At 39.6% G+C, this 27,273-nt stretch overlaps 1 protein-coding gene across 1 annotated transcript; it reads left to right on the forward strand.

The window, feature by feature from the left end:
• Positions 1-1,226: 1,226 nt before the first annotated feature.
• LOC306973022 (AP-1 complex subunit mu-1) lies at positions 1,227-20,151 on the forward strand. The gene is made up of 12 exons (XM_079569820.1): positions 1,227-1,412; positions 2,040-2,196; positions 2,591-2,658; positions 2,745-2,875; positions 3,295-3,442; positions 4,073-4,199; positions 5,274-5,416; positions 7,546-7,617; positions 9,179-9,337; positions 9,953-10,078; positions 18,507-18,582; positions 18,980-20,151. Exons 1-12 carry the CDS (start codon positions 1,371-1,373, stop codon positions 19,000-19,002), a joined length of 1,272 nt encoding a protein of 423 aa, XP_079425946.1. The 5' UTR covers positions 1,227-1,370; the 3' UTR covers positions 19,003-20,151.
• The last annotated feature ends 7,122 nt before the right edge of the window (positions 20,152-27,273 follow it).

The following is a 27,273-nucleotide window of genomic DNA, read 5'->3' on the forward strand; positions in this document are numbered from 1 at the left end:
GGCGAGGAGGACCTGACCCAGCTCATTAGCCAGATACTGAAGGCCACATCAATAACAACTATACCAATGCCATGATGTCTTTACAATCTTCTGCTGCTTATTTAGGGATGGGCCGATTGACATCTGCAAACTCTTTCTTCTATATTAAAAAAAAAATGCTTCTCCATAAACACTTCTCATTAATGTTTGTGGAGACTGCAGAAAGTTTGCTGAGGAACATTATCAGCAAAATAAATACAACTAATTGAAAGTTTAAATAAATAACCACATAGTAGTAACACAAGTATGGTAATATCATCCATTCTGAAATTTAAATTGATCTGAAATTATATATTTTTTAATTTATAGAAGAGTAACATTCATTTCTGCAATATCGCTAAACTATTGCAATGAAGATCCTGGTGTGAAACAAACACTGCTGTAATATGCTGACACCGGCGCATCCAGGTATGGTGGGTATAGATTTATTGAGGGTGTTGCAGTTAGTTTAGTTTCAGCCAAATCCACAAGATTCCGCAAAAAAAATGTTGGTAACCTACATTTTCTTTTACAGAGCACAGTCAAAATCTGCTAGGCCTCAAGTCTAAAGATTACACTTTTCCTTTCACTCTTTGACATGGCCATATTTGGTATTCTATTTATTTAGCAGCAGCAGTCCCTTTCATGTGTTTTCAGGCTACCTGTGTGTACTATTCTCATTTTCTCTTCAGCATTTAAATAGTGACTGGATTTGTTCTTGTTGTATAAGCTAACATCTATCAATCTTTTTTTTATTTAATTATAATGTATGTTGGTACATATAGGTACATATTTGGTACATATAGAGTAAAGCACACCGACATAACCACAGAAAATCGTCATTTCATTTATTTAACTTCACAGTCAGAATAAACTGTGAATTGAAGGATAAATCACAAGTTTTGTTGTACAGTGTGAGTTAAACCAAGTTAAACAGTTTCTCCGGTAGAGGGCGCCACGCACACGCGGAGAAGAACTGACACGTCTCATAAAGGAACACAGTAGAGTCAACAAAGTCAACTCAAGAGGGCGGTTTACATAACGTTAGTCGTACTCCCATTAAATTAGTATAATGTAAAATACAATAGCCATACCACAACTGGCAATGAAACTCGCTGATACAGATCAAATCTAGAGTTGCTGCATACGGCAGCTCTCTGACCGGTTTTCCTCCGCGCCACCTGAGGGCGTGCTGTGGATGTGACTGTGCTACTTCAAAAAGGGAAGGGTCGCTTTTCTTGCCATTAAATTTGATCAGTATTATATGAATCAATGTTTACTCTTTTAATACTATTTTGAGTCCAGTATTTACTACTGTTGAAACGAGCTCGGCTCGTGCTGATTAGGTCAAGATGTCAGCGAGCGCTGTTTATGTCTTGGATCTAAAAGGAAAGGTAAGATAACGGAACAGCAGCTGTGATGCTAACGTTAGCCTGTGGCTAACCGGGCTAACATTCCTCTCGGATTATGATGTGGCTGTGATGGAGATTATCGTTTAGCCACAGTTTACTGAACTATTGGGTGGCGATGAAACGAAACAACACGCAAATAACTTAAGATAGACTTATCTATTTATCTTATAGTCTTTAGTTAAAAGAACCTGTCTGATGACATGATTAACTGAAGTAATATTGATTCCATGACAATTATTGTTTAAGTGGTTAACAGCTACCCTGCGGTGTTACCTAGTATTAGTAATAATAAATATCAGAGAGGCTTGATTTTCTTCATATCTGTGCTGATAGATACAGAGTCAGGTGTCGGTGTCACAGGTGCATCAGTGATACAGCAGAATCATCACTCACTGTGCTCTCAAGATAAGACTGTGAGAGCTCTCACAGTTTCTCAGTCTACTACAATATATACAAGCGTCATCATTTTAAATGTGCTGAAAAAAGAGTAAATATTAAAACTATTATGTTTAATTGTAGCTACATTCATTCATTGATGTATTCTGAATTGGCCACTAAATGCATCATACAGGTCTATAGGTTACGTACTGTATATCCTTTTTCTTGCAGGTGCTTGTGTGCCGAAACTACCGCGGCGATGTGGACATGTCAGAGATTGAGCACTTCATGACTCTCCTGATGGACAAAGAGGAGGAGGGAACACTTTCTCCGATCCTCGCTCATGGGGGAGTCCGTTTCATGTGGATCAAACACAATAACCTCTACTGTATCCTTATGACATACTATTTCAACCAAGTGGAATAAGTATTCCATCTTAAAGAACCTATACCTATAAAGCAGACATTTTGTGCAACAAACAAACTAAATGCTTAGTGAGCTGTCAGTGTCAATCTAATTATAAAGCCTTTTTTATTGTTTGTGAGCTTGTAGGCAAGTTGTTGCTCTTGTTGTTGGCATTACGGTGTCAGCATTTTTATGTGGGTAACATCCCAGAATTATGATGATAGATGAAGGAATGAGTTTGGACCACAACTAACAATTTAACATTCACAGGCTCCCACGGTCATTGTTTGTACACCAAAACAATCTGGTTTTGGGACTATGCTATTTATCTTTGTCTAGGTAATTTAAATCTATTATCCTTAACATTTTTCCTCCAGTGGTGGCAACCTCCAAGAAAAATGCTAGTGTTTCTTTGGTGTTCTCATTTTTGTACAAAATTGTTCAAGTACGTGTGCTTCAAACCATCTACCAGCTCTAATATTAGGATATACTTTTGTGTAATTTGTGGTAACAGATGTCCAATTTTTTCAGGTTTTCTCAGAGTATTTCAAAGAACTGGAGGAGGAGAGCATCAGAGATAACTTTGTCATCATTTACGAGCTGATGGATGAGCTTATGGATTTTGGTTACCCTCAAACCACAGACAGCAAAATTTTGCAAGAGTGAGTCATCCACATAACGACATTGTGGATAATTATCATTATAAAGTATTGCATATTGGTAAGAAGGGGAAGTTTTTCATAGCTTAGCTATAATACTAGACTCATGATGCATCTTCCAAAAAACACCAGGCTTAGATCAAGACTAACCAGGTCTAAAAGAGTCTACTACTAAACTAGATCTAAATTGGACAAAATGATGTCTACACAAGACGTTAACTAAACAAAACAAAAAACATAGTTTAAGAACCACTTGTTCTCGATAGAAGTCTCACTCAGACCTCCCCCTGCCATTTCTTAGACTACACAGAACACATTTCCATAACCATGATAATCTTTCATGTTTTATTTTGGGAAACCCAACCAGACGGGCCCCGAATTCCCTCCTTTGCTCAGTATGAGTTTATGTTTTTGTTTGTCAGATACATAACGCAGGAGGGGCACAAGCTGGACACCGGCGCCCCCCGTCCCCCGGCAACCGTCACTAACGCCGTGTCCTGGAGGTCGGAGGGCATCAAGTACAGGAAGAACGAGGTCTTCCTGGACGTCATCGAATCAGTCAACCTCCTGGTACGAACCGAATGCTTGTACTGGACTGGTTTGTTCAAGCACGCGCGCTCTCTGCTCCCTGTGCTTGTAAACATCCTCTTTCCTGTCTGTATAAACCACACAGCCCTCAGGATTCCACAACCTCTCAACATGCAATCATTGAGATAATAGAAAGTAGGCGTGGTAATGCTTTTTAGGATCACACTTATTACATTGTAGCTGATTGTTCACATGTATTTAAGTGTCAGTATACCACATTGTAAAGTAACAATAACCACTGGAGTGTATGGTGCCATCACAGCTATTTACATTTTTTAATACTGCCTTTGAAAATGGAGAGAATTGCATAAAACCTTAGTTTGCTATTGAAACCAGAACACACTAGAATGTAGAGAATTTCCAGTGGCAACCATTAAAGGAAAACAAAATAAAGCCATAAATCTATGTCCTGCTTTGAAAAGCTTTCCATGTTTCTGCCAACAAACAAACTTCGTAATAAGATCTTGTATTGTTGACATCAGTAGAAAAAACTCCACAGTTAACTGAGCTGTATAATAATTTAGCATTTACAATCACTCATCATTTTGTATTAGCCAATCTCACTACACTGACATATTCAATCTTTAACTTGATTATCTATTCCTGTTTTAGGTCAGTGCCAATGGTAACGTTCTTCGTAGTGAAATCGTGGGCTCCATAAAGATGCGCGTGTTCCTGTCTGGGATGCCTGAACTGCGCTTGGGCCTGAACGACAAAGTGCTGTTCGAAAACACTGGACGTGAGTTTTGCTGCGCACACACAGACACAGAGTACGGCTTGGACCCGAGAAACAATGGTCGTTTAGGAAGTGTGTGGAAGAGGGGGTCGACTCCGAGGCGCCTGGCTGCCATTCACTGAAAACCTGTGAGAAACGCAGTGCACTGAGATAGCATTTTTAGGCTTTTTTAAGATCGCGAAGTGTGGATTTCAAACGGCAAGATATGCTACTGTTAAAGTACAGTGTGAATGAATGATGAAGAATGGTTAAACAGTGTCTGCTTAAACTAATACCACCCAAACATTTACATTTGATCATATTTTTATTGGTCATAACATGTAAACATTCACAGGAGAGGGAGGAATAACTAAGTACACCGCCTGAATCTCGCTGAACTGCAGCAGTTTTGTAAACAGGAATGGTCCAACATTCGTCCTGATCTTTGTGAGCGTAGCAGCCAGCTTTTTAATACAGGGGTGTACTTACTTATTCCATGCTGTTGTGATGCCAAATATCATGATAAACTTGTGAATTATTTTTTCTATCGATGATATCACGTTGTCCAGGCCCTGAGGCAACAAAACAGCCCCACGCCATGATTCTCCTGCACCATACTTCACAGTGAGCTTAGGGTTTTGATCTTGATGTACTATTCCATTTTTCCTCCACACATGACGACGTGTGTTCCTCCAAATGGTACTTTTTTACTTTTTCTCACCACTGTATATCCAAACTGGCAACCAAGAAGAGAGTATACAAGTGAAATCACAGCACCTGGTCTGATCCATTCTGCATTCAAACTGGATTTATCACCCCAGTGCTTATTTGTTTGCATGCAGTTAGCTAAAATGGCGGCTTGTAAGTGGCTTGTAGTTGCCAAAAACGGTGTTAAGAGTAATCATTTTTCACAATATGCCCGCTTTAGCTAGCTAGCTCCACCATGCCTTTATCTGTATATTCATTTACTGCACTGTTTGATTTACATGCTCAGCTTTTCCAGTAATCTTTCATACCAACTGTATTAATGATTTCTAAACCACTCATTATCACTCTCTCTTTTTCTGACTTGTAAACTGTACGTTGTTTTGGTTTCAGGGGGAAAGAGTAAATCCGTGGAGCTGGAGGATGTGAAGTTCCACCAGTGCGTGCGTCTGTCGCGATTCGAGAACGACCGCACCATCTCCTTCATCCCTCCGGACGGCGAGTTCGAGCTCATGTCCTACCGCCTCAACACACACGTGAGTTAATTATGCTTTTGCAGTATGAATGGGCGATATCCTAATCTGACTTTGTGATAATCTGCCAAATTGAAGACATTATTATAGTGGATTCATAAAAGCACAATCAGCCGCAATAATAACTCCTGCCAAAACAAATGCATTCCTCACCTCTATTTCAAAGAATCTGGAAGTCTTTAATTGAGTATTTTTTTTATTTAGAATTTATTTGTCCCTAAACTAAACTCTTCACAACACTGACAGCTGGCATCCAAGAGAGATCTGAACAAGGCTATTTGGGAAGTTGACTTTTAACCAAAGTGTCCTGTCAGTTTTGGACCGCACTGTCAGTTTGCTATGTAAATATTGGTCTGGTCTATTTTATGTCTGTGAGCCTGTTAAACCACTAACAAACAAGCTTTTTGTTTGCATTTTTCTCCATTTGAACTTCATTTGAACCCTGTGTTATTGTTTGTTCGTGCTTTTTCAAGTTTAACAAAGCTTGCCGCAAATTTTTGCCTCAGATGTTTAGAAATGATCAGAAAGTTAAATGAGAATGTGTTTTTTATTGTTATTGACCTTTATTTGTGTGACATTCTACTAAAGATGACTGTAGGTTATTCAAGTTTAATCAGTAATCTCTTTACTGTAAGAATTTCACAACCTGATTACCAGTAACTGAGAGGAAATGAAGGGAAGTGTGTATTATTACTTCCTTATAATTCCCCAACGTTTGTTTGTGTATCCTCCTAAGTGAATCAGCTTTGATTGGAAGAGTGCTTTGTTTGAACGTGTTAGAACATTAAAGGTAATGTAATCGGGCCACCTGGAGGAATGCAAATGGTTTTACTTTACTGTAATTGAGTAAGCAGATTTTATCATTTATAGTTCATAATTCTTTACCGATTTCTTTTGAGTAATTGTAGTAAATTATACAAATGGTGCTTCTTTTTTGTTGTCAGTTTACTCGACAAACATAACAGATACAACTCAAAATGTAAAACTGGAAATGAAAATCCTTCTTAACCTCTTTACCCACGCCTGAACCGAGCACATTTTCTACAGTTTGGCTTTACCCAAACCTAGAAAACATCTTGAACAAAGCACCAAAATGAGGATGAAAATACGACCAAAAAAGTGACAATAACACAATGAGAAAGTGATGAAAAGGCAAAAAAGAGCCAGAAAAGAACTAACTAAAGAACTAAAAAGTGACAAAAACAACTAAAACATGACAAAGAGACATAAAACGGGACAAAAGAAAATGTGCTCGGATCAAGCAGGGGTTAAGAGGTTAAAAAAAGGTTAGTGCTAAACGGTCTGCTTGGTAGGGACAGATTTTGGATAGATCTATCCGTCGATTTGTCTGAAAATATAAATAAACCTAACCGTAACATTACCCATATATAACATTACGCCTGTTCCTTTTTAAAGTTTCCCTTACTCCATTCATTTGTACTTGTAATACTCTCTGCTACGCACAAGGTGGCGCCTTCTGCATATGCTAAGTTGTTGCCCAAGCCACAGCTTGACTCTTACTGCAAGGCCAGCTTAGCTTTTCCAACATTACTCACCAAAGCCATTAAATGAGTCAACAGCCGGACTGCTTTACATTTCGTTTCAATAATGTTGAATTAACTGCAAGTGATTTGTTTTTTGGACAAATTGTGTCCAAACAGAACTTAAAAAATATTAATTTAAGACCAAAATAAGGCTAATATTGAGGTATATCATCAAATATCATGAGTAAAACTGAGCTTTTGCACATTATCGTGTGTTTTGTCTGAGGCTGTGTGAGTCAAATGGAAGACCTCAGTGATTGTGCCTATTGTGACTTCTTGCGATATGGTACTATTTATTAATCTCAAATATGGAAGTATACGCTGATGTTCTATGACTCCACTTACAAATTGTGAAACTTTGTGTACGTGAAGAATGTGCAAGGATTTATTAGAAACAAATTCAAGCCCTTTCCAAAAGTTTTAACGTACTCCCTGTTTGAGAATGGAAAAACTTGTGTACTATGCCTTTAATAGAGAACATTTTTCACTGTCTTAGTAGCCTCGTAAGCAGTAATTTACCCGCATTTCCAAGTTAGTTATTGCTATTGCTGTGATTTTTATAATGACTGTATTATTTTTTCCTTTCAGGTGAAGCCGCTGATCTGGATCGAGTCTGTCATTGAGAAGCATTCCCACAGTCGTATCGAGTACATGATTAAGGTTCGGTCACACCTCTCTTCACAGTCACATTCAGGCTTTCGTGTCTCTTATGTAAGCAGCTGCTAGTTCTGCTAAGAAGTTTATTAACAATGGGTGTGGGTCATCACCTGTGACAGCGACATAATAGTTTTTGCACATGGCTTGCTGTTCAAATGTAAACTCCACCTTGTTTGTAGTGTCTCATCACAGCTATGTTCATCATAGGCTTCATCATAGAGGTGTGTAACATTAGCTACACGTGTTATGCGTCAGCGATTATAAATATTCCTCAAATAATATACTTTGTAAAAGCGCTAGTATAGGTGGAAATATATAGTCTGGTCCATAAATAATGGGACAGTGACCGAGACTTTCATCCGTTTAGCAAAAGTTTTCCAAGCTACAGCCTAATTATATAGATGTAGGATTTAAAGTTTAGACTCTCGGCTTTAATTTGAGGGTATTTACATCCAAATCGGAGAAACAAAGAAATTACAGCTCTTCAAAATGATACTGGTCTTTTTCAGGGGCTCAAAAGTAATGGGACAGAAACTGAAACACTGTCATGAACCGCCACTGTACTTTCTAATAGTTTTACTTTGTTTTAGTCTATGTTAAGCATGATGGCCGCCACACCACCTTTGCTCTGCCCGACCCTGTCAGATCTCAGAAGCTAAGCAGGGAAGGGCCTGGTCGGTACTTGGATGAGAGACCGTTTGGAAACACCTGGAAGCCTGGGTGAATGTAGTGAGTGAGTGAGTGGTAGGTGGTGATTGGAGGGGCCGATGGCGCAGACTGGTTGGCTCAGTCTACCCCAAGGCAGCTGTAGCTACAATAATAGCTTCCCACCACCAAGTATGGAGTGAATGAATAATGCAATGTAAAGTGTCTGAGTGTCCAGAAAAGCGCTATAACCAATGCATTATTATTAGTAGTATTCGTATTAGTATTAGTATTAGTATTGGTATAGTTCAGCTCTCTGAGTAACAGCAGATGTTTTTAATGTGCCGTAGAAATGAAGTTAAAAATGACTAGATTTAATCGCAGAACTGCAGTAAGGACCTGGCACAGCAGCACTGAGGACAAAGTCTTTTGTGATGTCCAAGGGCTTCAGACGTCAGTCACTGCTCACAAAATATTTTTAACATGGTATGAAAAAGTTTTTATCTAGCAAAAGTAAATAAGGCATAAGAAATCCTCTCATTGTCACAACATGAAAACGTTCATAGTATTTGTGAGCATTGTTCGAGAGAATATTACTTTTTTACTGTGCACATGATGCTAAATTTCAACTAAATATGAAAAAAAAACACGGCTAAATCTGTTCTGAATCATGTCTTAGGTGGATGCAGATTTGAGAATGTTTTTTTAATGGTTGTTACAAATTAGCATTTTATTTTATTTTATTTTATTTATTTTAGTTTGATCCTTTAAACATAGTCAACACATTTGCCTTCCTCTTATTACTCATGCTTTTGGCGCTCATGTTGTGTGTTAAAAAAAAATAATGCTAACTAAATCAACATTTATACATCAAGCAGTATCTTAAACAAGAGCTTCCTTTTATGAACTTCGTTCCCAGGCCAAGAGTCAGTTTAAGAGGCGTTCCACTGCCAACAACGTGGAGATCCACATTCCTGTGCCAACCGACGCAGACTCACCCAAATTCAAGACGACTGTGGGCAGCGTCAAGTGGGTTCCCGAGAACAGCGAGATCGTCTGGTCAATCAAGTCTTTCCCCGTGAGCAGACCAACACTGACTAATACATTCTCACAAAACCATATATCAAACGACGCATACAATAGAATATATAAGCTGCTGTTGTTCTTGGTTAAGTGGAGTTTTCAATAGGTCTGGGGTGTGGTGGACATAAGAAAATATTATGGTATATCGGCGAAGGAAACTCAAGTCAGTTCATGGAATTGTGTTGTTTTATTGCATTTATAGACACAGCTGTTGATATATTAAAGGAAGACTGTCTATTCTCCCATGTCTTACAATCACATGCAAATGATTAAACATAATAGAACTCTGTCTGTAGATGTAAAAAAAATATTTTTAGCTTAAGACACATTGCAAACTATTTACAAAAGCAAGTAATGTACTAAGCATGCCGGTGATACCAAAAGGAAGGCACTGACTTTGCTATTTTTGTGTTATCAAAAAATCTTAGAAATACTTCCGCTGTGTGTTTGGCTACCTGTAGTCAAAGCAATCTCCACAGTGACAAGGTGATGTCTCAATCCCGGCAAAGTTAGGCCTGAGTTCTGTTTTTAAGGGTTACAGAAATGTAGGTGAAAGCTGTGTAACTTTGTGGTATGTTGTTTTGTATTATAAATGTTGTCTTGTGTTCAGGGTGGAAAAGAGTACTTGATGCGCGCCCACTTCGGCCTGCCCAGCGTGGAGGCGGAGGACAAAGAGGGCAAACCACCGATCAGCGTCAAGTTCGAGATCCCCTACTTCACCACTTCTGGCATCCAGGTACATCCCGAGCTCTTGCAAACATTTTTGGGAAAACCTCCCAAAAGCACACGCTGTGACATTTTGGTGGAGGTTAAATGAGGTGACGGTGAGAAGAAGAGACAAGTCCAAGTCTGGGTTGTTTCCAAATCAAATATTTTGGATAATTGTGGTTAAAGCTTGTTACCCTGCCATCTTTGATTTAGAGCGCATTGCGTGCAGTGAGTGTAGTCATGAGTGCTCGTGTACACACTCCACAATAGGAATTCAAACTATTCATGCAGGTTCCGGCTTTGGCCATAGGGGGCACTGGCGCTTTATTGTTGTGTCGAGAACAAGGTGCAAGCCCACAGCTCACAGGTCATTCGGAAAGTTGGAAAATATGAAACTTTGACGTTTTTCTACATGCCTCAAAACATGAAGTCACCCAATCCAAAACTAAAGAAGGTGCGGGGAGTTTGAAAACAACAGCTGTCACACATCTAAACATTTACACTGGGTTATGTTGATTAAAACAAAGTGCACGCATGCAGCTGATAGTCTAGTGGTTAAGGCTGCACATGACATGAGGTAATACACTGTCATCAGCGTCGTGGGTTTGAGTCCCAGCTGAATATCTCTTCCTGCTCTTCAGCCCCTTTCACCCTGTGCTGTCCTGTCTAATAAAGACTAAAATAAATCTTAAAAAATAAACAAAAGCGCAGTAAAGAAATACCATCCAGACGGTATTGCTCTACCTCAGCCATTCCTTAATTGTGGGACATTGCGGCCCCCTTATTGTTCCAAAAATCTCTATTCAAATGTGCAATTATTGTACAGCTACTATTATTTGAAAATCATCTACAATAGCTAAATACTGATGTAAAGGGGTACATTTGAGCAAATAAATGTACATTTCCTTTCCAAATCTGTGGTTTTTCAATGTACTTGTTTTGTAAATAAGCTTTGTGGGCCCCCCTGCAGGTCCTTTCACTTTGGGAACCACTGCTCTACCTTCATAAAAAACAATTACAAACATAGACTTATTCAGAAGACATCAGAAAGCGGAATGATCCCCTACACTTAGGGTTGCTAGATCTTATAGCTAAGTCGAGCATCATAAAGTCACACTCTCCTACTTCCACAATCCCAGTCTCTGTCCGTAATGTTATTTATTAACTTCTTTGACGGGACATTGCAATTCAACATAGTACAAAACAAACTTGTAGCTGATGAAAAGAGCTCCAGTCCCTGGCCTTTCTACACTATATTAAAATAACATTTGTTCTAGTACATTCTTTCTAAAAAAAACGACTTGCGTATGTACACCAAAAACAATCTCTCACACTCACACTCGCACACACACACACACACGCACGCGCACACACACTCACACACACACTTACTCTGCTATTTATTTGTGTGGACAATCACGTCCTCATCAAAGCGACTGCAGGTCTCTGGTAGGTAGAGCAAACCAAGTTCATTTGGAGAAGTGGTGCCAAATTTAAACCACCAAAAGCGCGTCCTTCTGCCATTATGATGCAGTTTCCCCTTCATACACAGTGTAGTGGAGATGGTGAGAAAAGTGTGCATGCAACCAAAATATAAAATTTTACAGAAAAGTATGATTTTACAAGCAAAAATATAGTTCAGTTTTACTCAAGGCTCCAAGTTTTGTTATGTTTTTCCCAGTTTTCTCCAACTATGACCCTATAAAGAAGACATTTACGATCTTATCTTGAAGCATCTGAAATATTACAAGAGACATTCTGCGGTGTGGAAAATTGCATAAACAAGTGCTCATCCTGCTGGCCCCTTGCCTCCATGTTAATCACAGTAATTCACAGCTCCAGTGCGCACACCGCTGCCTGGAGATTCGCTGGCTCCAGTTCCCATGACACACTTAGACAAGCTAATGTTTTCTCCTTGAATGAAACTTGCTGACCACAAACTTTAGCGTAGCCCTGGCTGTATAATTACACTTGTTCAGTCATTATACGTGTAGCAACTTTGCGGACACCACACGATGGACGCAAAATGAACTTTTCCCATGCGCAACGACGCCAGGTTGACACACTTGTTTTTTTGGCTCGAATTTATAATGTTTTTGTCACAGGGAGAAGCTTATGTAATGTACACTTGCGTTGCATGGCCTGGTTACAGATCGGGATGTTCACCTTTTTTGTTGGGTCAATATAGGGATATTGCGTTACGGCATGTAAAAAAAGAGTGGAAAAAAAAGCTGCCCCACTCGTTTATCTAAAAGGAACAGCAAGACAATGGTTTCAATAAAAACCTTTATGGGTCATTTAGCTCAAGTAGCAAAAAGGCAAAATGCACTAAGTCAACTCATATTCTTCAGCCTCACTGTCTAACTTACTCGTAAAAGTGGCTTACATTTTATCTTTTATTACTTCTTTTATTTACATCTTGTGAATCTCTTAAAGTTTGTTTTATTATCAGGGGGTTGTCAGGGGGCTGGAAGTGGATATTTGTTTGCCCGGTTATAAAACGTGGATGTCATGTTGACGATTGTTGCTCAATGTAACATATGTGCGACTGAAGTATAGAATACTTAATACTTAACGTATTTTCTGGACAATAAATCGCACTTTTTTCATAGTTTGGCTGGGAGTGCGACTTATACTCAGGTGCGACTTATATATCAAAATATCTAATTTCACGTGTGTGTTATTTTCACACTGACAGCCGCTAGGGAGCGCTCTCGGCTTGTGTACCAGTATCTGCTACTCCTGTACCACTGATAAAAAAAACACACACAATCGAGCAGCAGAAAGAAAGTTTGGAGTGAGCGAGAAACTTGTGAGGGACTGGCGAAAAGTGGAGGTCACTCTTACCGCAATGAAGAAAACCAAAAAAGCTAATCGCGGGCTAAAAGCTAAATGAGATCTTGAACAACATGATGCCGGGAGAGGCTTGTAAATGGTGAAGTTACGCCTCCATGCCCAGGTAGTTGCCAAGGCTGGTGCAACTTATACTCTGGAGCGACACTATATATGTTTTTTTCTTCTTCGTTATGCATTTTTGGACTGGTGCGACTTGTACTCCAGAGCGATTTGGGGCGGCACAGTGGCACAGCAGTTAGTGCTTGTGCTTCACAGCTAGAAGGTCCGGGTTCGATTCCCACCAAGGACGGGGCCTTTCTGTGTGGATTTTGCATGTTCTCCCCGTGTCTGCGTAGGTTTCCTCTGGGTACTCCGGTTTCCTCTACCACTAAAAACATGTACAATAGGCCAGGATGATGAGAGCGTGTTTGAGAGTGTGCATGGACGACGAATGGAAATTAGCCCAAGGCTACTATCCGGTGTGGCTTGTTCATTAACTTGCACTGTCCCTGCCAAATAAACCAATACATTTTATCGTCCAGAAAATATGGCAATAACCTTTGCACATGTTTTCCCCGAAATTTCCCGTTTATTTTAGGAATTTATGAATGGAATGCCCCTTGAGATGAATGTCTTTGTCGACGGGATCAAGTGAGGTTTGATGACAATCAGCAGCACTCAGCCTGACTGACTAGTGGCCCAAATTATTCTTCTACGCAAACCTTTATAGCTAATTGCATTTAAACTTTTAACTTATGATCCGCCGTTCTGCGTCATTCTCTCAGCTTTTCCACATTTCCTTCAATAATCAAGAAAATTGGATTAGGGCTTTTCACTGCCCACTTGCAAATGAGAAACTCTCCCTCATCATTACAATAACATAAATAATCCTTTATCGTTCAAATAAATAACGACTTCTGCCATTAAAACTACATTAGAGATTTATATTTGATCAATAGCTAATTCTTCATTGTTGAGGCGAAATACCGTTGCAGTAACCCGGACTGTTATCTCTGCCTTTGTAAACACGCAGCTACTTTTAAGACCACCATTACTACAGCGTCTGCAGCCTTTCATTTGTATTTATACGCTATAAAGCTTGGAACACACATGAACTGTGCACGCGGCTGTTACGCACATCCCACCTCTTCTGCTCACCCTAACAAGCGTCTTCCCCGTTCAGTCCTTACGTCAAAACATCCACGATTTGTCTTATTACAGGCCGAGCTCTGACCAGCTCTTAACGCTAAGTCCATGTGTGAGAGGCAGTATAGTTTAATTAGACGCATGTAAATATCAAAGCTTGAGAAAGTTGCTCTTTACTCGACCGCTAAGTGCAGGGGAGACGGACGTGAAGTGCGTGTGATGCAAGAAACGGCACCTTATAAATTTAACAGGAGCAAACCTCGTCTGTGGACGTCCATGTTGTCCTGAACGGTGGGTAAAGATCTTCAAGGCAAACAAATAAAAAGATGCCAATGCACTTTAAATCAAATATAGAAAGAAGGGAAATGAAGGCACTTAATCTCTTAACCCCCACCTGAACCGAGCACATTTTCTCCAGTTTGGCTTTACCCAAATCTAAAAGCTTCTTGAAAAAAGTGTCAAAATCGCGACAAAAAGGAGGATGAAAATGCAACAGAAGAGTGATAAAAATGTTACAAGAAAGCGATGAAGAAATGACAAAAATATGATGAAAAAGGTGTTAGGTGGTGTTATTTCCGAGTAATACATTTTTGTGCCATAACAGTCAGTTATATCAATACTTCAGTAAAGAGAAATAATGAAGTACTTGGAAGAGAGCATTATGTCGGTGTGTTCAGGCCTGTCTATGTTCTTGCACTGAGAGAATAAACAGGGTCTTAAATCATAAAAAAAAAGTATTACATTTGATCATGCCAAATTTAAGGCATTAAAAGCATTATTTTTTAGTACATGGGCTTAAATCTTCTTTCATCATTGTGTTAAAATGAGTCGTATAATATATTTTTCGTCTATATGTGCTTTGGACCCCGTCTCTTTGGCACAGAAGTTCGCTAGAAACATGTCCCAAGTCCAGTCGCCTCAATTGTGGGCGTTACGATCACCCTGCAGTACAGTCCCGTGGAGACCATATGCAAAACGTTTTGTTGCCTGCTTAGTCTTGCTTTAGACCATGGTTCCTGAAGTCCATGCTCTACTGACCTGGTTTACCCTGGTTTAGTATTTACACAGACTGGATCAATGCCTACTCTTTATAAATGACTTCATCCAACCAATTTGGTTTAAATATGCTTCAAATAAATTCCTAAAACTGTTCAGCAATATGCTATGCTATTATTTTCCCTAGCAGCTAATTGTATCTTTATCATAAAAAAAGAGTAAAATGAGAAAAAAATCTTCGACCCGCAATAGTGGCATTAAATTTCACCGTGATGGCATTAAAAAAATCTTAGTCTTAGATTTCACTTGGCCAAACCTGGAGCTACCCTGATTAAATATTGTTGCTGTATTGCTGTCTTATAATTTGTGTGTGGTTTTTGTTGCAAAATTGAAAGCACTGCTTCTCCATCCGCTTTTCAAACCACACGTCAATGACATTTGTAGAATAATCATGGTTTGGTATCAGGTTTGATAAAGAATAACCTAAAACTCTTTGACTGTAACTTAAGAAAGCAATGCAAATATATTTTTTGGCATAGTAATAAGCAAAATTAGATATTAGCACAAACATTTGAGCAGTAATCGAAATGTATGCACGTATATTTGTCAAATCTCCCCTTTAGAATTAGGTTCTTTCTGACATTTTTGTCATATTAATGCGCCTGGATCCAGTCTGTATACTCACAATAATACAGTTTTGTAGATGTTGGTGCATTTTTGAGGTTTTTATGAGCCAAAACACTCATTTCCATTTTGTCATATGACTGGTCACAACTTAAAACTTAAATATCTCAGAAAGCAGGAAGAACTTTAAGGGAACAAAATAGTTTACACCTCTTTTCACACCTTCATCGAACCACAGCACAATATAGCATTATTGCTGGTGAAATGCAAGGTCATTTTAAGCGCACAAAATTGTAGAACAAGTTTGTTGAAGTGGTTTAGAGTCTTGATAACTGCAGACCACACATGTAGGCTGTACTTAACCAAAAATGATACAACAAACATCCTCTTTCCCCTTCTCATCTCACAGCCCATAATGATATTCTGCGGCAGCGTGTTTCGGAGGGCTTTTCGCTGACTCGCGTAGCCTCGGTCAGATCGGCGACTGCGTGTTTGGAGTTGTAAATGCTGCGCCGGCACAAACCGAGCTGATCCCAGAGTCTGCCGTTTGTCGTCATTCGTCTCGAAGCCTCTCTCTGTCTCCGTCTGTGAGCTCACTGTGAGAGAGAGAGAGAGAGAGAGAGAGGTAATGACAAGGCAGAGGTGGAAGAGTGGGCCCAGACCTCGGCGCGAGTAAAAGTGGCATCGGTTCTGTTTCCCACTGCCCCGCTTCTCAGAGCAGGGAACAGGACAGTAACGATGGGGCAAATGAAAGCGACGGGGATGTCAAGATGAATTAACTCGGTGAGAACTTCAGAGGCAAGATGATCATCACAATATTATAAGAGGAGTGAACAATTGGGTGAGATTTCTGGAAGTGTGCCCTGTAACACTGGGTTGACTGGCAGCGGTTCACTGGGTTGCTCTATATTTAGAGCAGTTTCTCGTCACACTGTTGAAATATCGGTTAATGCCTTGTGAAAGTGGTCTTAGATAATGCTGATGTGTAATTTTTGTGCATTCACCGGCCTTGAAAAAACACCCTAATTTAAATAGCCTGTGTTTGTGCCTTGAAAGCTGTCGCCACTTCCCCTTTTTCACAGTGACTAATACTACAGCTTCCTCAGATGTTGTACTCAAAAAATGGGCACTCTGGATTTCAAAATGTGTGCAGACAGTTCCGTGGGAACGTACATTGGGACATATTTTTTCGAAGGGAGGTTTCAAAACCTCTACAATTAGGGTTATCAATTTATGCAACATTCATGCCTCCCATGTCCATTAAAAAGCTTCTCAAAGTGCTTTATTTTCACACTGAGCAGATGGTGGTGAATACAGGGCAGAGTCATTGCTGCTATTGTGTCCATGCAGCTCTGATATATTACTCTTGGCAATGGACACAACACCTGTAATTGATGCAAGCAGCAGGGATTGACCTGAATCCAGTGCTGTGCTGCTTTAAACACTATATATTTTGGAAATTAAAAAGCACATTTGAGCACATTCTGGAGTAATGACTCAGTCCCAGTTGTAACACAAAAAAGTTGCACATTTGGTGGACTCGATCATGACTTGTCCATTTGGTGACTCAATTAAACGATGTGTAATATAAACATACACTGCCTGAACAACTGTTCTGATCAGGGGGTGGTTGCAGTCAGTCAGGTCAAGGTCCAGCAACACGATGTGCCCAATGAATGAGATCAGCTGTCGACCTGAACATTAATGAATTTCTTCTTCCCTGATGACATGGGCATATTTCAAGATGATAATGCCAGGATTCATCAGGCTCATATTGTGAAAGGGTCAAGATCATAACCCCATTGAGATTCTTCTGGACTGAGGCTTTGCACAGTGGTCACACTCTCCCATCATCCAAGGCAAGATCTTGGTGAAAAATTAATCATGCATCATTGGATCTTTTGACATTGCAGAAGCTTTTTGAAACAATGCCACAGCAAATGTGAGCTGTACCATATTTTCCGGACTATAAGTCGCTCCGGACGTACAAGCCAAAAAATGCCAACAGGCTGAATAGGTTTACGGTTTGCTAGCGTAACACATTGAAGGTTAGCTACATGAAGCATAAACAACGAACTAAATAGGCGTCTGGAATGTTAACGTCAGATAAACAGTTCAGAAAACTATAGCATAAAGAACATACCAAACTCTCCATCTCACTCCAAATCACTAAATCCATTGAAATCTTCATCCTCTGTGTCACTTCTGAACGATCGCCATGGCATCTACCTGGGCACCATTGACGAGCCTCTCCCGGCAGCACGGTGTTAGAGCTCTCATTTACGAACTCGTTCCTCTAGCCGTGGCCATAGCTAGCATAGTTTTTTTCATTGCGTTAAAAGTAACCTCTGCTTTTCGCCAGTCCAACACAAGTTTCTCGCTCACTCCAAACTTTCTTTCTGCTGCTCGATTAGCCTGCAGTGCCCCCTAGTGGCAATTATATATTTTATTTTAAAAAAGAAAAGACCACATATTAGTCGGTCGGGAGTATAAGACGCACCCCCAGCCAAAAAAGTGCGACTTATAGTGCGGAAAATATGGTAATCAAAGCTAAAGGCGATCCAACCACATATTAGAGCATGTGACCTTTATTTTGTGGTGACTGTTTTTTGGTCATGGAGTGTATGTTGGTACGAGGATGCTGCTGGTGGGTCAAAGAGGACATTTCTGAATAAGTACAGGAAGTTGGCGTACGTGAGAGAAGAGGATGCATGTGATTTGTGGTTGTTGCCACTGAACATTGCAACCAAGAGGAGAAAAAACCCCAAAACATAATAGAAATAGTAACATTTGTGGGGGCAGGAGGGAATTCCAGGGCATTTCTAACTATTGTGTTTTGTTTTGTGCCTCTCCAGGTGCGTTACCTGAAGATCATTGAGAAGAGCGGCTACCAGGCCTTACCGTGGGTGCGCTACATCACTCAGAACGGAGGTGAGCCACAGAGGTCACGGTATTCTTTACTCATGAGCGGGGCATGCCCATATGTGCAGCTATTAGGCAACTATTGAGTAACGCTGTGCAATGTGGTGGGAATTTAGCTTTTCAAAAAGTGCAGAACATGAGGCAATGTGGCAACGTCCTGCGAAATATGAGAAAGTGAAGTCTTTTTGGCCTTTTTTTTTTTTCCTCTCTCCTCAAAGATTACCGTAGTTGCACATGCCGGTCCTTCCGCTAATGTTGCCACTAATTGCCAAACATCCTCCTCTCATTTCCTTGCACTTTTCATTCATTTTTGGGTGGAAACATCAGCTGCTGCCCACTCTTGATTTCTCTCCAAATCTTTATTTTATTTGTGCTTTTCATTAACTTTAATTCATTTCCTCTGCAGATTACCAGCTCCGGACCCAGTAGGCGATGCTACTCGGCGACAGGTGGACCTCAGAAAACACGTGGGGGGGGGAGAGTTTTATCTGCTGATTCTCTCTGAAAACGCAGGTGTTGCTAGTGAGACCCACGCATCCTCAGTAATCCGACATCTTTTGCGATTTTACTCGAGATATTCCCATTTCTGATCAACGCAAGTGTTAAAAAAAAAAAAAAAAAAAAAGGCCTTGGGGTTCAGCAGCCGTGCGAATCGACAAGGCTCGTATAAACTGGAGAAATGTTTACATCAGACTCAAACCATGAATTGTACACAATCAGTGAGATTATTGCAATTCTTTCGTGATACTGTAACCTTCAACACCGTGGTCAGTTCGAATCAACTTTTTTTATGAGAAGCTGCTTCGCTCGGCCACCATTTTACCACAAAGATGACCATGATTATTATTTGTATATATTGTTACATGTAAGAAGTCAGTGTTATAGCAAAAAAAAAAAAAGTGTATTAAAGAGAATGCCAATGATATTTGCCAAGCCCCCAAGCGGCTGTTGATTTGATTCATATGACACCATCATGTGCTTTGCCGAATCAGTCAGTGTAAATCCATGTTTTTATTGAGAGGTGTGGTACGGTTTGGGTCTGAGAACCTGCCAACTCTGTAGCGTGGACCTCTGCTAACAAGGTCTGAAAAGCAGGTGTTTGTTTAGCAGACAAGTGTTAATGCTTCTGGACGTGTTCAAATTGTGTACAGTGATCGTGATATTTTTAAATGTAAATCACAAACCTCATCACACCGCCTCCCAGGAAAATGTTAACAAAACTAACTAACAAAATCACGACATCTATATGAGAAAAAACTGTTACGTTTTGTTTCGTGTCATTTCTGTTGTTACACTGTTGGATTGCACTCCAGTCTTTCTAAAGTTTACCTCACAGGTCAAAGGTCACAGCATAGGGACACCAGAATAGTATTGTAAAGCAAGCATTTTTGCGATCAGTTTTGCCGATGGAAAAGTTGCCGTCCTGTCCGACCCGTACCATACCTCTCCAGTGGAAACTTCAGTAAACAACAGACGCACTTGTTGTAAATCTCTGTTTTCCAGCCTGACACCTGTTTCCCTTCCCCCTCGTCTGTAAACTCACTATTTCAAATCATTAAAAGTCTATTTAGAAACCTTTCCACGTCTGTCTGCGTCATTTCAGCCTGATGTCAGGCTCCTCACACCGAGCTGCCACGCGGTCATTCACAGGCAGCTTTCCAAAATCTAAAACCAAGGGAAAATTACTGCAGGGAGGGAGGAGGTGCGAGAGGGGCTTCCCGAATGAGAACATGGTTTTATGTGATGCAACAGACACGTAAATATTTCACATTTATAATCATAATTTAAAGAAGACGTATTTTTTCCTGTGTTCAGACGTCTGCCTTTAGATTGTTCTGTATTGCAGTTTATTACTTAATGGTTTCATTTGCTTTATCAGGGCTGTAGCTTCGGGACGTTCAGCCCTCACAACAGGCTATAACTCAAACAAACGCAATGATTTTGCTCAACATAGACATAGACATAAAACTTTTGAGTCTGTTATATGATGCATTATACAAGTAGTTCACTGAGTTTGTTGATTCAAACAATGATTTGGCAAAAACTGTGTGAAAAACAATCGTCAATAGTCATTTTTGGCAAAGGCGTCTCATCTTTTTGGGTCTTGACACACTAGATAAGAATCGATTCTCTATAATCATCATACCAGTATACTCTAAGTGACCTGTGCACGTTTCTCAACATATATTATGGTAGTAATTGACTTCTGTGGCAGTAGTAAGACTAATAACAGTACAGATAATTATTTATTGCCACTGAAATGCTATTATAGTGGCAAAACGCTGTTAAAATGATTCAGGCTGAACAATATCCTTTCACGAACAACAATATCCTTGCTCCACTGATGTCTAATTGTGCATAAAACCTGCAAACTCTTCAGTTTATCTCTACAGACATGTTCTGAAGCAACCTGTTTTTTCTTTGAAGCCCATCCTGCATGTGCTGTAGTCAGGCCGAGCCCCACAAATGTATATCCAAACATTAAAATAATGGCCAATTTGTATTTTCTTTTCAAACAAACTGAGTGGTTTCTGAGCCAGTACTCCTTTCTCAAATTGTATACCCCCTGTCATGTTTAAAGTGTGTTCTGAAATCTGGAAATATTGGCAGAGAAATGGCAATTAATTTAGTTTTTATAACATCAGTCCACGTGTGTCACCCATCTGTGCCCTCCCCTGTGTCTCTCTCCCTCCTAATCCCCCTGTCCCGTGATGTCATGAGCACTTTAGCGCCAGCCCCTCCATAAACACTTTAAGGATATGACTCAAATTGTGGCTAACACGCGTTTCTCTGGTACATTTTAGCATAGGCCCACTATTGTGCAGCCCCTCTGCAGTGGTCCTGTTAACATGAAATCATCCCCGTCCTGTTAGTGGCCTGAGATACTAGGACCCCTGTGACTCATTGGAAGCAGGTGCTCGGAGCCGTGAGCCAGTATCGAAGCAGGTTTGCTCTCTGCACTTGTCGCTTTGCCCAAACCGCGGAGAGATTTTTTATTTCTTCGCACTCTCCCTGGGACACCTGTTTTTGGTTGGGGGACGCCCACGCAGCAGGTGTGCGCACTAAATGATTCACGGGATCACTACTCCAGAATCTAGTTAACTGGCCTTCAAGGAGTAGTTAAGCATTTGGCATGTGTGACATTTCAACATTTCAATATTCGTTGACGCCTTTACCAGCCTACGTCATGTTAGCGACATATTACTGGGCATGTTTGTGATTTAGAGCAGCGGTTCTCAACTGGTATGGTGTTGAGAACTCAGTAAAATACGGTGTTTTCCTCACAAATTAAAGGGACTAGATGGAAGTTGACATTTTTTACTCACTACTGCCGGTTTCTATGTTAAAGAGAGATTTCAGGATGTTTTACATAAAGCCTCATTTCCTAGTTATCCAGAGTGTTGTTGATTTCTGAGAGTTATTTTTTTTTATTTTTAATTCATGCAGTCCTTATATTTTGAGGGTTTAGTGGTACTAGGCTAGCAAATGTCTATAGTAACTAGTAGCCTGCATTAAAAAGTTCTTCCAAATCATGGGTTAGTCCTCCAAACGTTGCCATATCTGATTTGTAGAAAGCTCCTTTGTGAATTCCACGTGTAGTAATGTCGGCCGCAGGTAAACAAACTACTGTAGATCCGGTAACCGAGCAGATCACTCCGCCGCTGCGTAACTTACAACCAGGAATTGCTGATGCTTCTCAAATATAAGTTCTTTTAAATGCAAAATGGTTTCAAAAAATATTCAGTAAACACAGACATTTATATGGGTAGTCTGGTGTTATTAGTGATTTGCCTCAGATGCGCTGTGCTTGGGTCAGACTGTTTTTAACGCAGGCTACTAGTTACCATAGACATGCACTAGCCTAGCACCACTAAACTCTTCAAATATAAAGAATTGAAAAATGTATCTCCAGAAATCAACAACACTCTGGATAACTATGAAAGGAGGCCCTATGTCAAAAATCCTCAAATGTCCCTTTAAGCTCGTGCATGACGGCACTTCGATCCCGAATTAACAACTTTTTGAGTGACAATTCAGGATTTTAGCGGCAGTTGTGGTGAATGTAGGGTATAGATAATACATAATTTTAACATTTATAAACTCCAACTAGTCTCTATAATATTGTATAAAGTTTAATTAAGCCTTAAAAGCTGAAACAAACGGGAGCCGTTTTAACTGCAGTTTTTATACTTTTTTTCAGTTCAATTCAGAAAAATATTGAAAGTAATGTATTCTGAGAAAGGCTTGCGATCCACTAAAATGGTTCCTCGACCCAACAGTTGAGAACCACTACTCTAAATGGCTAAACACAGGCAAAAATAGCATTAGTTGATCACTTGGATAAAGCTTGTTTTCAATTACCAGCACTGACATTGCAACATACTTTGACCGGAAATATTCCATAATGTGTCGGAGGGCAAAGTCTGGGCCATAAAATACATAGGAGTAGTCATGTTAACATTATTACGTACCTTCAATACAACCAGAATAAGTCATAGAAAGCCTTGTTATTTTGCTTTTATTGGCTGCCATAGCTCCTTTGTGCTTTGTGCTAAAATGACTTACCTGGCTGTGCCCCATCTTTGTATCCAGATTGCCCTTTCTTGAAATGCGGGGCTATCCCTTTCACCTGCCTGCAACCCCCAGAGTCACCCAAGTTACATAAACACAGGTCGAGATAGTGATCTTAATCTGGTCTCTCCTACGCGGTATTTTCCTGTGCAGCGCGAGTGGAAAGTTTAAGTCTAATCTGCTGAAACACTATCTGTAGATAATGTCATATTTCCGTGGATTTGAGTCCATGCCTGGGCTTTAAAACTATTTTGTCTTCATTTCAGATGTTATCCTTACGCGCTCAGTGTTGCATGGCGTTTTAGAGATGGGGTGAATGACGGGTATGAGGCTTGTAATAATACGCACTAAAAGGACAATATTATCTGATTTGGTCATTCGCATGAGAGGGATGCTTTTGAGAAACAAGATGTGCAAGCTTTTCTGAGTTTGTATTTGAGATAGGCCTAATAGAAAGTATTATTTCATTGATTGCTCAGTTTCACTTCGAAAAAAAGTTTAGAATAATAATATTTTTTCATCTTAAATTAATGAACAATAATAATAAAGTAATAAAGTTTGCCTTGGAGTGCTTATTTTTTGTGGTTGTTTTTAGATTTTTCCTGGTGGTGGGACTCGATCAAAAAATGTAATGGCCTTTGTAATTAATTAATTGCATCTCAATTTTTTCGGAAATTGTATTTATTTTTAGAGGTATATTTTAGATGCTAGTGGAGATGAGAGGCCTGTGAGATCATTTCAAACTCTTCAAAGACAATAGCAGTTTATGTGGCTTGACTGTGTAAATAAACAAGTTTGCCAGTTAAATAGGGCTGAAACAACTAATCGATTATTGAAATAGTTGTCAACTATTTTACTAATCGATTAATCGTTTTCTAGTAAACACAGACTTAAAAAGAGCAAAAATGACATTATTTTTTTTGATGGAAACCTACTTTTTTTTACAAGTTAGGGTCTTTAGTGTTTTGTACATTGAAAATTTCATAAATATCTGTCTGTGTCTCATCCAGTCATAAAGCAGAATTGGCACTAAGAGCCTGCAAAAACACTCACTTTAAGTTTACTCCATCAACATGTCCTCAAGTGATGCCACTATAGCATTATGTGATTAAAAAAAAAAGAAAAAAAAAAAATTTCATACACCATTCACAGCTAAGCGGTTAATCGATTAATCGTAAAAATATTCGCTAGATTAATCGATTACCATAATAATGGTTAGTTGCAGCCCTACAGTTAAATAGTTTTTGGTGTTCGACCCTAAGTCTTGCAGGAAGAAGGAAACTGAAAAAGTGTCTGTCTACAGTAAATGTCAATAATTTCGATGAACATTTTCAGTCGCTTTAAAGCAGTACTAAGTAACTTGTTTAATAAATCAATCAATCCTTTTTGTAGTAATACAAGCATTAATGGGATGATTGGGGGGATCTATCATCTCCCCCTGGTGTCTCTGTCCAGAAAACCACAATTGCGACTTGACTGCTTGCGGGTCGGAGTCACCAATACACACTAAAAGAAGCTAACAGGCTAACGGGCAAAGCTAACTGCGGGCTAGCACCACTTTAGCTTACAACCGAGTTTGAGTGAAAAAAATGATCTCAATCGTGTAATTGGATGTACAATATCCCTCTCTCCCTTTTTCTTTTCTGTCAGCGTAGTATTTACTCTCACAGACAATTAATGAGTAAAAAACCGTAACACCTGCAGTGGCGCTTATGGCCTCTAGGGGCATGAGTTACTTAGTACTGCTTTAAACCTCATGTTAATTAATCACAATTAATTAAGAAAAAAGTTCCGGCCCTAATTTTTACACATACGTACAACCCCACGAAACTGCAAAATGATATGGAGCTGCTGTGTTTACCGTGAACCAACCTGACTAAACTAGAAAAAGGTCATATCCTGTCTGGGAATCGACCCAGGATCATTTTGCTGGGAGACAAGAGACTTGACGTGAATTCTTGCCTTAAATTTGAATGTATTTTACAGGCCTGGTAAAAGGGTGCATTGCAACTTCAGTTTTAATGGCATCACAATATATTTTAATGACAAGAATCCCTAGTCTCTATATCTTTTTTGCTACTGTATTCATCATCAAGGAAAGAAAAAAAGACCTTTGAGCAAAACCAGTTGTGCTTTTCATTTGTTTGATCTGAAACAACCAAGTGTTGCCTCATCATGATCCACAAAGTTTTTTGGTACCATACAATCCTAATTGCCTGCCTGACAAATGCCCTACTACAACTCGCTGCTGTAATAAGCCTACTTTCTACACTTACCATACGATTCCTATAGTATTTCAAGCACTGGGGGCATAGTAGTAGTTATTTTTAATAGGTTGTTGAGTTTAAAGCCATCATCATTCATCTCATAAAATCCTTCAAAGTCTCATGTAGAAATAGCTTGCTGTAATTCTTCGGTGGGGGTTCTACTTGGCAGGAGATGGCAGTAAAATATTTGGCCCGAGATGAGATGTTTTCATTCATAAACACTCTTTTAGCCTCAGTGGAGTGGACACATCCCCCGTGAGTTACATTATTTACACAGGCTGTTTATGCGCACGACTAGACCTGTATCTGTGTGTCTCATGTTCATAAATATTTAAAACAAGTCCTCTTAACGTCTCTGGAGTTCTGGCCAATGAGGGGCTGTACTGTCTGCACATGCATTCCTATAGTCGGACTGATTTAGGTGAAATCCAGATGTCGTTTTGCCTATTTGTTCATATATTTTTGTTACAGTCGTAGTTATTGATCTCAATTTACAATTTTGTGCAAGAAGACATTTTTAATTGTTTGCTAAATATTTTGCAAAAGACACTGACTGACTTCAAACCACAAGTTTTGTCGGAGGAGTGGACTTTGTGGTGCTGAGATTTACTCCTATTTTATTTTTACCGTAGTGAACTATACTGTCACTGTTATGTCAAAACAATATACCACTGAATTATTGTTATTGCAGTATCTGTATTTGTGAGTGTACAAATAGTGTTTCTTATGCAAATAATGTCAAACTGACCCTGAATTCAAATCCCTAAGCTTTTTACTGACACACTGAGGCAACAAAAATTACTACTTCCGTGGAGTACTGCACAAAATGCTGTGATACCTTAGTGCATAAGGATTGAAAACTGAGAGGAAAGTCCAATAATTTTCCATTTCTGTTTAAATGTGACATGTGCATACCCTCTATTGATCAGTTTTTGTCTTCTTTAAAGGTGCATTATGGAACTTTTTTTTACATTAATGCTTGTAATTGGACCTTTCAGTGATCCAGTGGCCGTACAGGTGATCTTCAGGGCGCTTTCACTTTCCATCCCCATGGTTTGTAAGATGCTCCGGGACCAGTTGTTTTTTAGGTTTCTGAAAGGTTTTCACTGTTGATAGAACTCCATGGTTACATGAACATTCCACCTCGAAAATCCTCCAGAAACACCTGAAATAAAATTTATCCTGTAGCGTCCAAGAGATGGAAAGCAAAGGCAGCCAGCTAACCACCCATACAGCCACTGGGTCACTGAAAGGTCAAATACTATAAACTTTTTTTTTTTTCCTCACATAAAATGTTGCATTATGCACCTTTAAGTCTATGGAAAGCTGTCTGTTATCTTATGTCACCATGGAGATCAGCTGTGACATACAATGGGAAGAAAAAGTGAGTACACCGTTTGGAATTTCTCACATTTCTGCCTAAATTGGTCACTAAATGTGGTCTGATCTTCATCAAAATCATATGATTAAACAGTGTCTGCTTAAGCTAATACCACCCGAACATTTACATTCACACCGCCTGAATCTCACTGAACTGCAGCAGTTTTGTAAAGAGGAATGGCCCAAGATTCATCCTGATCGTTGTGAGCGTTTAATCTGCAACAACAGGAAAGCAGTTATTGCTGCAAAACAAGAGTCAACCAGCGATTTAATACAGGGGATCACTTACTTATTCCATGCTTTCCTGTGAATGTTTACATGTAAATAAAATGTAAATGTTTGGGTGGTATTAGTTTAAGCAGACACTGTTTCCTCATTCTTACGATTTTGATGAAGATCAGACCACATTTTATGACCAATTTAGGTCAAATGTGAGAAATTCTTACTTTTTCTTCCCACTGTATGTATGGCACAAGGAGCT

This window comes from Gobius niger, assembly GCF_951799975.1.
Source record: "Gobius niger genome assembly, chromosome: 13".
Lineage (NCBI taxonomy): Eukaryota > Metazoa > Chordata > Actinopteri > Gobiiformes > Gobiidae > Gobius > Gobius niger.

What these genes read in the sequence shown, in the direction of transcription:
- LOC306973022 (XM_079569820.1), top strand. Translation starts at nt 1,371, where the DNA reads ATGTCAGCGAGCGCTGTTTATGTCTTGGATCTAAAAGGAAAG. An exon ending in GTATCGAGTACATGATTAAG is followed by an intron (nt 7,618 to 9,178) that starts GTTCGGTCACAC and finishes CTTCGTTCCCAG; the next exon opens with GCCAAGAGTCAGTTTAAGAG. An exon ending in GGTCAATCAAGTCTTTCCCC is followed by an intron (nt 9,338 to 9,952) that starts GTGAGCAGACCA and finishes TCTTGTGTTCAG; the next exon opens with GGTGGAAAAGAGTACTTGAT.